This window comes from Corvus kubaryi, unplaced genomic scaffold (genome assembly GCF_017639235.1).
Source record: "Corvus kubaryi isolate FWS band 111438036 unplaced genomic scaffold, C.kubaryi_AGA036_p1.0 133, whole genome shotgun sequence".
Lineage (NCBI taxonomy): Eukaryota > Metazoa > Chordata > Aves > Passeriformes > Corvidae > Corvus > Corvus kubaryi.
In genome coordinates, this window is record NW_024580667.1 from 4,527,199 (window position 1) to 4,538,554 (window position 11,356).

The 11,356-nt window shown below is 54.9% G+C and overlaps 1 protein-coding gene across 9 annotated transcripts in view; it reads left to right on the top strand.

Moving 5' to 3' along the window:
- The window catches only part of BCOR (BCL6 corepressor), an 82,238-nt gene that overhangs the window by 33,927 nt on the left and 36,955 nt on the right, over nt 1-11,356 (top strand). For 8 of the 9 annotated variants that reach the window (XM_042035048.1, XM_042035056.1, XM_042035039.1 and 5 more), the window contains exons 2-3: nt 8,979-9,108; nt 10,606-10,684. In XM_042035048.1, coding sequence (XP_041890982.1) covers nt 9,023-9,108; nt 10,606-10,684 — 165 coding nt within the window. In that variant the 5' untranslated portion in view covers nt 8,979-9,022. Of the gene's footprint in view, nt 1-183; nt 652-8,978; nt 9,109-10,605; nt 10,685-11,356 lie in introns of those variants that run through there. The other variant, XM_042035065.1, reaches the window with a different exon arrangement.

Below are 11,356 nucleotides of genomic sequence, written 5' to 3' on the forward strand. Positions count from 1 at the left end.
CTTTCCGCCTCCGCTTGATTTACAAGCGCAGCGAGGCAGCTGGAGGAGCGGCCGGCTCCGTGCCCGGCCCCGGCGCTGGGAAATCCCTCCCGGCGGCAGGTTTGCGCCGGCCCCGGTGACTTTGCGGGAGCGGCGGGCGAGGCGTCCCGGCAGCCCCGCGGCTGGAGAGGGCAGCCCGGCTCCGAGCCTCGGCTGGCCTGGGGCACGGTGCGGTGGCTGGCAGCGCGTTTCCCTCACAAACACGTGTTGGCAGAGAAGTTGTTATCGCTTGAGATGGCAGCGTACGACCCCCGATAACCTGGACGTGCAGAGACCTCTGGAGTAGGTCTTCAGTGAAAAACTCCTTGTGCATAGATTTCCCGAGTGGCTATTTTCTGCTCAAAGCCTTTGCATCTAAGTCCCTCGGTTTGCCTTCTGAGCGTAGGATATAAAATGCTGTCTGTTCTTGAAGTTTGCTCCAATACCAAGAGTGATCTCCTGGCCCTTTCAGAAGAGCCTCTGGAAAGTCGAGGGAACTTGGAGAACTGGGTTCTGGCCTATATTTGTACCTGACATAATTTCACTACCTACAAGAACCTCTGTGTGTCATATAGTAAGTGACCTCCACATACTACTGTCTTTTTGACGAGGCGGCTCTGGGGTGGAAAGCAGGTAAGGGGAGATGTTTATTCCTCCCTCACCCCCCTTTTAGTCGTTTTGGTCGATGGGTTGTCTTTATCTATTTCTCTCCAGTCAATCTATTACGTTTTTTTCTCTTTTGGCCTTGACTGTCCCCTTAGTCCTTTATGGATTACACTGTGCTATTAGTGGCAGAACTACAACAGTAGTCATTCAACAATTTTAGCATCAATTCCTATAAACTGGTATTTTATATGACATGTGCCATTTTTCTGCAAGAATACTGCTTGCGAAACTAGTTTCGCCTTGGAGCAAAGGCGGAAAGATAAACAAGCCTGCATAGCCAAAACACTTGCATAGCCAAAACACTGGCAATTGCTGCCTCCTTCCAAATCTTTTAAAGTCACGGAGCAGTATTTTCAGGATTATGCTGCTGCCTCTGAGGAGGGAATGTCGGCGGCGTTAAAAAAAAAAAAAAGAAGCTAATGCAAATTAGAGAAAAATAATTTTCTTTCAGCGATATGCAATGTATTAGTCACTTGTTATCATGCTTAGAGGCAGACCTCATTTGCGCGTCTGCCAACTCGTTCACATCTGCTCAGAGCTGTTCAGGGCATTTTAACCTTGGCGGTGTCGTGTCGTAGTCCCACGGATCAAGAACGAGTAATTAAAGCTCTAAGCAGCAGCAAAAAAATTCATAGCCGCCCATCTGCATCGCAGTTGATTCGCTGCTTTGTTTCGGTGCGCAGGGCCGGGATGGGAAGGCAGGGCCGGTGGCGGCCTCCACGCTGCCTCCTCTCCGCCGGGGCACCGCTGCTACCGGCAACTTTATGTCCTTTTAATGTCCTTTTTCTTCCTCTTTTTTTTTTTTTTCCTTTTTTATCTTCATATTTTTTCGAGTGTTGTTGGGTTTCCTTTTTTTTTTGCCCCCAGTGTTCTCCGCACACTGAGTCGGGCGGTGTTTGGCGCTGGCTCTGCCCACCCTGGACAGGCGTTTCCTCTAAAGGTCTGGAGAAGGTGGTGGATGCGAGGTCGGGACACGTTGCGGAGACGTTTAGTCGAGGTGCTCGTAATGCAGCTTTCGTAACTGAGGGCTCGCCAGCGCTTTCCAGAAGTGCTCGGGAAAGCGTTTCCCATTAAGGAGAAACGTTAGCGCCATAAACCCGACATAAACTTTGGGGCGAGGCTAATTTTTATGCATTGTTCAGTAGAAACCGAGCTGTTTATTTGTTTGTTGTTGGGAGGAGGAGGAGGGAATTTAAAAACAAAAACAAACAAAAAAAAAGGAACAACCCCCCCAACTTGCCAAGCACTTTTTCTTGCATGCGGTCGCCGAAGGTCCCCGTGCCCCGGCCCTGGCCCTCGCGTGGCTGTGCAGACAAAGCCCTGCGGGGAGCCAGAGGCTTCCAGGCCGGCTGCGCTAGGTAAAACGAGAGACGGAGGCACCTAAGTTTAATATTTGCCTGTTGTGCGCGGCCATTTGCTGCATGAGGCGCGGAGCCGCCGTCCCCCGGCGGGGCTGCGAGGCTGGCGCTGGGGGAGGGAGGGAGGGGGTGTTGGGGGAGCGGATGGAGCCGCTCCCTACCCTTCAGCCCCGCGAAGCTGTTGCTCCGTAAATGAGGGAACCACAGGCCCTGTCAGCCGTAGTTATGCAAAATGAAGTCGTCCGTGATCAATATCTCCCAACGTCCCCGACGGATGCGTGGGGGGGCCGCCCCCGCCCAGCGTGCCGCGGCGGCTCCGCGCCGGGGAGCGGTGTGCGGGGTGGCCGGAGGGAAACCAAGGGCGTACGTCCTATTAATCACTCCACCCCCCTGGGGTGCGGCGGGGGCTGGGGGAAGGAAACGGGGGCCGTGCTCCGGTATTTCTGCAAGGATAACGTTGCGGAAGTGAGCGCAGGCCTTCGCCCAACTCTCGCATGAGCGCTGGGACTTCTGTATTCAGTGGGGGGGGTTCTCCCCCACCCTGCCTCATAAGTTTCCCGAGCTATTGGGGGCAGGGGAGGACTCGCTGGAGCCCGGCTAATGGCGAGCCCGTGGCGCTGCGCTCTCCCAGCTTCCCGCGGACGAACAATGGGGGACGAGCGGGGGGAAGGGGCTGGCTTGGTGGTATTTTTCTGTTTTTTTCCCTTTTTTCCCCCCCCCCCCCTTTTTTTTTTCTTTCTATCCCCCTCTCGGGAAGCAAAAGCCATATGGAATAAAGGCAACAATGAAGGGCTCCCGGGATGCCGAGTGCGCGGCGGGTTTTAATGGGCTGGGGGGGGGGGGGGCACAGGCCTGCGCTTTTCCTTCCCCGCGCCGGGAATGCGGCCTTAAATTACCTGAAATGCACATTTCTGCCTGGCCCGCGGTGCGTGGGTGTGTGTGCTTGCGTGTGTGTGTCCCTCTCCCACTGCTGCCGCTGCTCCGCCTGCGCAGCGCGGGCTCGGTCGCTGCCTGTTGTCTCTGGCAGCGGAAACCTCGCTCCCGTGCGCGCGCGCGCGTGTCTGTGTGTGTTTAAAATGGCGCGGACGGCCTGGGTAGGGAGATGCCACGGCGGATGGGCGACGGGACGGAGCCCGGGCTCTCTCCGGGGGGCCCCGTCTGCGCGGGAGCCCGCGGGTTCCTGCGGCTGAGCCCGTTTGTGGCTCCCTCCTCCGCCACCGCCTCCTCCAGTAGCCTTGTTTCCCGGCACGGCCGGAGAGGCGGCAGGAATCCCCCGGCCCCCCCGGAGCGCGTATCCCGCCCGCCCGCCACCGCGGCGTGCGCCTGGGGGACAGAGGCATCGCCCGCGCCGAGGGGGGGAGAGGGGGCCCCGGAGGCGGGCGCCGTAGCGGTGGTGCGGGGCTGCCAGTGCGGCGGACGAGGTCGGTGTTTCCCGCGAATCTCTGGGAAATCCTTCATGCGGTGATGCCTCAAAGTTGGGTACCAGCCACCTCAGCTTCCCCCCCCCCGCTGTGTGTGTGGGAGCCTTTGCAGCCTCTCTGTCGCACCCCCACGATGTGGTTTAACCGGAGGGAGGGAGAGGGAGGGAGGGAATGTGAGTCCCCCCGCCATGCGAATGTCCCGTAGCCTTCAGGTATGGGCATCGCGGTGTGCGGAGGCATCCTTGGCCCCCTGAGGCGGCCTTGACCCCGAGGAGCGTGTGCCTGGGGGTCCGGGTCTTCCCCCGAGGCTGCGCGGCAGGCAGTGCCGTGCGGGCTCTAGGGAGAGGCAGCCAGGGTTATTTGAAGGATCGCCAGCCATTTTAACTTTCCCTCATTGGCCTCCTCCCCCGCCCCCTTCCCCAGTTCCTAGGCTTATCATTAATTGAAAACTTTTTTTTTCCTCCCCCTTTTTGGCTGCCGCCGGCAGCTGAGAGCGATGCAATGATTCGCCTCGCAGCATATGGGAAGGGGAACGCGCCGCTGCCGCTACGGCGCAGCGCCTGTCTGTGCAGGGTCCAAGGCGTGACAGGCGGCGCGGGGGGGCGCGGGGACCGCCGCTCCCTCGGGCCCCCTGTGCCGGAGGGGCCGCCCCCGCCAGAGCCCCGCTGCACCGGGGGTGTCTCCGTGGGGCCGGAGCCGGGCGCAGAGCGGCGGGCAGCCCGGCGTGGCGGTGCCCGGACAGGGGAGGATGCCCCGCTGGCGCTGCTGCGGGCGTTGGCGCTGCCTCGGCGGCCCCGGGTGCCCCCGGTCGGCTCCTCCGCGCCGTGTTTACACGGCAGAAAGTCCCGGTCGCTGTTCGACACGTGACGGTGTGGGAGCCACGGGAGGGGGGAACACGGGGGGACACGGGAACGATGAGGGGGTGGCTGCGGCAAGAGCCTTAAAATAGTCGCCGACCCCCTTGTGCTGCCTGCACGCTGCCTAAACCGAGATGCACTACTGTCGTGCATGACTCAATATGTATTTTAAATCGGTTTAGCGATCTCGCTGGCGCATTGTGCTTAGCTTTATGGTTAAATGAAATGCCACACGTCCCGGGTAAAGGTCAAACTTCTTCTCTAATCCGCGGATCCGTGCGGCGGCTACTTAGTCTGCAGCTTCCTCCTCTGGTTTACAAAACGTGTCACTAGCGGTGATGTCGTGTGGAGATTGCAAAAAATAACCCACAGTATATCTTATTTTTTATATATATATATATATATATACGCACACACACATATATATATATATAAAGCGCAGCCAACCCTGTTCTTTAAACACTTGTCTAATATTAGATCGCTGGCTGCTGCCAGAGCTTTATACGGCGCATTGTAAACGGTGCAGCAATACGGTGTCTCTGAAGTCGCCTTTCTAGCCGTGGCACAGATCGTTGTTTCTGTAAGTCGTAAATATGTAAGTCGGAGGTACAAGATAAACGAGGTACCTAAACACATTCATAAGCATCAGCCCGTATTTAAGCTTATAAATACCGTGCGAGCGCTGCCCTTTAAATCAAGCTCCAGATGAACGGGGCTGAGGGCTAATCGAAGTAGATCGCTACGAGTCCCCGACTGCTTTTCACTTCTTTCTCAGGGATTTTCACAAATCTAGAAATGATCCTTCCAGTGGCCTGGAACCGGGTGGCGACGGGGCGGTGGGAGGGGGGGGGGGAGGGAGTGAGGGTGTGGGTGTGTGAGATGTGGGGGAGGGATCAGAGGCCGGTAATTTATCGCATCGCTTTTAATATCCGAAAGGCCGGGTTGTTTGCCGAAGCTCCCGGCGCTCCGTTGGTGCCATCGGCTCTCGCAGAGGTTTTTTTTATACCCGCGTAGCCCTCCCCGCCGGCTGCCGCTGCGCTGCCGCTGCTGCTGCCGGCTCCGTGGCTTGTGCAGTGGAAACTGGCGGGCTGCCAGGCGGAGCTCGGAGGTGGAAAAGAGTAAAGGCGCCAAAAGGGAACTCGTGCGCCGCTGCAATTCTCCTCCCGACCCGCTTCCTGGCTCGCTGCAGCCACCGGCCCCGCCGGGCTTCCTCCAACCCACCTCCCCCCCCCGCCCCTCGCTGCGACTTTCACCTCGCAAACTCGCCGCCGGGCACCCCGGGGTCATGGGGGTGGAGGGGGAGGGGGGAAGAGGAGGCTGCCCTGTCCCGGTTGGCGATGCCATCCCCACCTCTTTCCCCCGGAGGCCCGGAGAAGTGGAGTCTTCCTCCTCCTCCTTTCTCCCCCTCCCCGCGGGCATCGGGTTTTTCTCGTTTCCACGCCAGGAGCGTGTTAACAAAACTTTGCTGCTGCTGGCGTCAATGGCTGCCAAAAGTCTGTTGACGTTGCGAGGGAGACCCAAACGTTTCCCTTTTTAATCAGCTGCCCGAGCAGTGCGGTGTGTGCCTGTGCCTGCCTCTGCGGCGCGGGGCCGGCGGGGCGCGGGCAGCGCGGGAGGTGAGTGGGTGTTCCCGGCGCGGCTCGGCTCGGCACGCCGAGGCCCCGCTCGGCACCACGCCGGGAGGCAGGTTAGTGCTTGCAGGCGCTTTTCACAACTGGTTTCACACGGCGGCATCGCTGCGGAACCGCGTGTGCGTTGCGCGTCTCACTCTCTCCCCCCCCCCTCCCCGCGCCTCCCTCCCTCTCTTCCTCCCTCCCTCCCTCCTCCGTGCATCACCGTCTATATTTAGCCGCAAATGGCTTTATCGGCCAGACACCTCCCGGAGGAAATGCCGTGCGCGCTCCGGCTGCCGAGCCCCGCTCCGCGCCCCGCCGCGCAGCGCAGCGGGGGCGGCCGGGGGGGGCTGCGGCGCCCTGGGGCGCGCTGGCGGTGGCCCGGTGGGTGACAGGAGGAGGGAGGGAGAGACGTGTCCTCGGTTTCCTCCGTGCGCTGGGGCGCTCAGCCCGCCGTCGGGGTTGCATAACGGGACCGGCTGCGCCCACCCCCGCGGAAGCTGGGTATAAATAGGTGCAGTGCCCCCCACGCCCCCGCCACTGTCCCTCCCGTCCCCGCAGCGCACAGCGCTTGTGGCACTGCCGGCGTTTGGCCGAGCCTCTGGACTCCCCTGCGAGCCGGCATCCCCGACAGGCAGCTGCTTGTGGGGAGAGAGAGAGGAGGGGGAGGGACAGGGTGTGCGAAGAGTTAAAAGTCTGCTGCTTGTTGCAATGAAATTATGGCTGGCAGTGGCGCCGCTGCTCGTTCAGCAGACCTCCACTTCTAAACAGTTCACAAGAAGTTCATCAGGGCGGCGATGATTATAACCGCACACACGCGCGGACCCGGGGCGCGCAGCGACAAGGGGTGGCTTTGGGGCGGGGGCTGGCAGCCGTCGGGGGCGCGGGCTCTGACCTGCCCAGTGGCCCCGGGACGTCCCACCACCTCCCTGCATTCGGGCGGGCTTTGCCCTTGCTCGGGTGGTGGCGGCTGTGGGACATGGGGCCTCCTGATTACTGCTTTGACTGGGGAAGCTCTCGCTCCCCCCACGCAACTTCAGCATTTCGCTATCTACACGTGTCAGGGGATTGATGGGCTCTAGTTCAGGCACCTCGCCTTATCTTAATGATACATTTCCACCGAGGAAACCGGGCGGGCACAGGCAGCCCCTCTTGAGGAGCCATGGCCCCAAAGGAAAGCGGAGCACAGGGAGCGGGGCCGTGCGCTGTCGAGGCCCTTCTCCGAGCTGATGTCTGTCCCCTACAGATGAGGCAGCGCATGGGGTGGCTACTAACCTTACGTAAAACCCTAAATCACTCTCTCCATGCTGCTGCTGCCTCTATTGAAAACATTACGAGCGGCGCATCTGGAAACCAGTAAATCTGTCCAGAAAACGTCTTTCCAGTGAAATAACTCCTTTTGAATGATAGCGCGGTAACTAACCTCCGCGGATTTTTGTTTCCTCGCGGCGATTTGTGCGGACTTCATTAGGAAAAGCTAACCGTTGTGGAGAAAGGAGGGTCAACGTGCCGTTTCATTAATATACATTTGTTCCAGACGTGGAGTTTTGCACAAAAGGCCTCTGAGGGGAGAAAAAAGTGTTGCGGAACAAGGCTTTCCTGCCGTTTCAGTTCTTAAACCTCTCTGAACGTGTGTGAAGTATTGTGTTAAAGGCCCAATCTGGGCTTCTTCCCCATTAAATGCCAAAGTGATCATTTGCATATTTTGTAGCCTGACAAAGGAAATGAGTTTGCTGGGGAAGCATGGATGCTTTGGGAGACGTTAGGCATTAAACTCCCAGTGGTCAATCGCCCGTTACTGGCTTGTGTGTGTGTGTAAAAGGAGTATCATGCCTCCTGCTTAAAGGCTTCTATTTTTGTGAGAGAGGAAGAGCTGAGGGATATCCTGTGCATTAAAGGCTCCCCCTACTTATTAACCCAGCATTTAGCAGCAGGATGCAGGCTGAAGCTCAGTCAAAAGAAACGACTCAACCTCCGAAGAGCAATTAAAATCTTGCACTGGAATAAATCATGCGCCGCGATAATCCTGTTAATAAAACGCAGCTTGTCCTGACACTTCGCTCATGCAGCAAACTAGAATTTAATGCGAGCGGAGGTGGCGTTAGGCAAGGTAGAGGGGAGGAAAAGCCTTTCCCTCTCTGCCGCTGGACGCGAAAATGTGGTTACCTTTCACCTGCCTCTCCGGCTGCACACGGCACCGATCCTCTTGGACTGCTAATACTTCTCCAGTGAGCCCGCTAATGATTTCTTTCCCTGGAGTGAGCAGGCATCATTGAATTACTGAAAGCACTCGCAGCAGCAGCAGCAGCAGCAGCAGCAGCAGCAGCAGCAGCAGCTCCGATGCAGAAGCCACCAGGGCTCCGTGCTTAATCAAATCAAGGGGTGGGGAGCTCGCCAACCCACTTACTATTTTTAACCCCTTTCTCCAAGTTAGTCATGTGCAGACGCTAAAAGGGAGGTTTTTATTTAGATGCCTTCTGTAGCAGTGTCTCTTCAGTTTTAAGTCCTCGTGTAAAAGCCTTATCAGCAATCAGTGTAGCTAATACACGCGGTATGTGGTTGTTCTTGCCATGCCCTCCTGCTCCTGTGTGTTCCTAGTGCAGGACTTCTGTGAGCACCTGTGGGTTGTTTGAATGTTCCCCCAGGCTCATGGGGTCTCCCTCCTTGGTTCAGTCTATGTGAGATGAAGATTTGGGGGCTGGTGTGTACTTGGCCAGCTGAGTTATTTCTTGTGGAAATGAAATGCTGTGGAGAAACTTTTATTTGTCGATAGTCTGGAATGATTCTTAATTTTCTGGATGTGCGCTGGGGAAAAGATCCATCTCCTCTGACCTATAAATGCCCTCAATTTGCTCCTTTATTGCCGGGTATCTCCCTTAGCGGTTAACGTAGGCAGCTCACTCCCCGCACCAATCCTGCATTCATTATTAATCACCCGGAGGGAGGCTGGTTGCTCCGCTGTGATGTTTGCACTTCCTCCTAGACAAATCTGCTCAACTTTTTTTTTTTCTTCCTTTTTTCTTTTTCCTTCTTTTTTTTTAATAGAATATAAAACCGTGAAGAAAAGCGTTGATTTTTAAGAAGACGTCATGCTTTCTGCAACTCCCCTGTATGGCAATGTTCATAGCTGGATGAGCAATGAAAGGGTCCGCATGTGTGGAATTAATGAAGACAGGTAAATATTTAAGCTTCTGGCAAGTTAAACCACACTGTAATTCTGCAGAGCGAGGTCTTGGAGTTTGCTCGCTTCCCTAACACTGGAGCAGAAAGCTGCCACCTTGCATCGAGATCAGCCCAGCTTGGAGGGCGGGCAAAGGGAGAGAGTCAAGATGTGCCTGAGAGCAGTAGAGCAGATGCTCATTTACTACTGAACAGGCAACCTGGGTCAGTGAAGTAGGGATGCCCCCAAAGCAGCCTTCGAATGTGCTTTTACACTTAACTTATTATTTTGCATTTGTGAAGGGGAATTAAACCAAATAGTGCACGTGTTCTTGTCGTGACTGTGCAGCAGAGGGGCTTGTGCCTGCAACTTGGTGTTCCCTTCCTTTGGACCAACAGCTTGTCATGTGAGATAGGATCAGTAGTGCCTGTCTTCCACAAGTGAATTTCTCCTCCTCCCCACCTTTTTTCCTGCTGAATATAATTCAATTGATGATCAAAATTACAGTCTTCAATGGGGTGACACAGGCACTGGCAGGTGTCCCCTTACCTTAAATCCCAGCATTTTAAAAAGCAAAATGATGCTGGACAGAAGCTGCAGATATGCCTCCAGTTCTCTGTGCCAGTTTTGTGTGGTTTTAGTGCTTTTCTGTCTTCTCATTCCCTGTTCTCACTGTTGTGTGAAAAGCCTCCAAAAAGCTGGTGGAAGTTTTTGGTCTTTGCAGGGAATACTATTTGCAAACATAAGCTGAAAGAAAACAACCAAGCATCTCACTTTCTCATCGAGCTTTCTCACCCTCTCTCCCCACTTTCCTCCCAGTTGTTTAGGGATAATGACTGTATGTGCTACTTGCAGGGAAGGTGCATCTTTTAAAAACAAATGGATTAAAATCGCATTTCTGCTTTATGGTGCTGATGTGCCTTTAAGCACTTTGATTGAAAGGAGTTCTTTTGGGTAATGCTGAAACTTTCCTTCTGCTGCATGTCAGCGATTTTTATCCCTGGGATTTGGAATTCGGCACTAAGGTATATTCTTTATTGGTGATTTCTGTGATAACAAGTCCCAGTGCTGCAACACTGGTATGGCACAGATGTGCAGCTCTCTCTTTAGCATGGAAGAGCTGATGTTCGTATGATATTAGCGTGTGTGTTTTGATTTTATCCTCAGCAGTGTTTATGGATGGTATATGAACAGAGTGTGTTTAAAATGGGATATTCTCACCCTGGAAAAAGGAAAGGGCAAGGAGCAAAAGAGAAGACCTTGACAAAAACTGCTTGCTTTGGAGGAGGCTGCTCTGAGATGTGCTTGGTGTGTTCTCGTCAAACCCCTTTATGCTTATTTTCAAATGGTTCTTGCTTTTCAAAGTAGTCGCCACGTATGGGTACGGAGAAGGATAAATATGTTATCTCATGGGACTTCTCTTGGGGAATCAAAATATGGAAGTGATATGATACCATACTGATCCAAGATGCACAGGATGTTTTCAAATAGTAAGCTTCTGTTTTTCAATAGGAAAATTCCCGTTAATGATGGTGATGCACCGAAAAGCAGACTGGAGTTGAGGGAGGAAAATCACCTGAATCACAGTGTGGTAAGAAGTTAAAAGCTTCGTGCTGCAGATGAATCCGTGCCTGTCCTCCCCACCGCGACTCCTGCCCTTGGCTGTTATTACGCGATCCATTTGGAGAAATGATTAAAACACCTTCCTGTTGCAGCCCTAGTGGGCTTGGGCACATGCACGTTGTTTCTGTGAAACAGTGAAGTTGGGGCTTTGTTTATTTATCTCGTTAATCTCTTGATGCTTTGTGATGTGTGTTGTTGTATGACGTCAGATTCTTAATTTTGCTGTTACGAATAATGCCATGCGGAATACCAGCATGTGTAACAAAAATAGTTCACGTAAGCATTAAGAACATCAATGTTCCAGCAAAGTTGGTGAGGCTTTTCCTTTCTTTGAATCTACATGGGGAGCAGCATGTGGGAAAGAAATTCGATGGCAGACCTTTCTTCGTGCTGCATCCTCAGATGTCTTGTGCCATGAATCGTGTGGCGGTGGCAAGCCCCAGAGCAGAGCTGCAGTTGAGGGAGAGGTCCTGGAGGAGGAGGATGAGGATGAGGAGGAGAGGCCCTTCATCCTTCTCTTTCTGGTCTCTATGCCACAACCCACATCCTCTTGCTCTGGCAAGGCTGGGGCTGAAGAGCCAGTGGTTGCACAGGAGCGGTGCCACTGAGCATCGTCTCTGGGCCACTCCGGCTGCTTGGG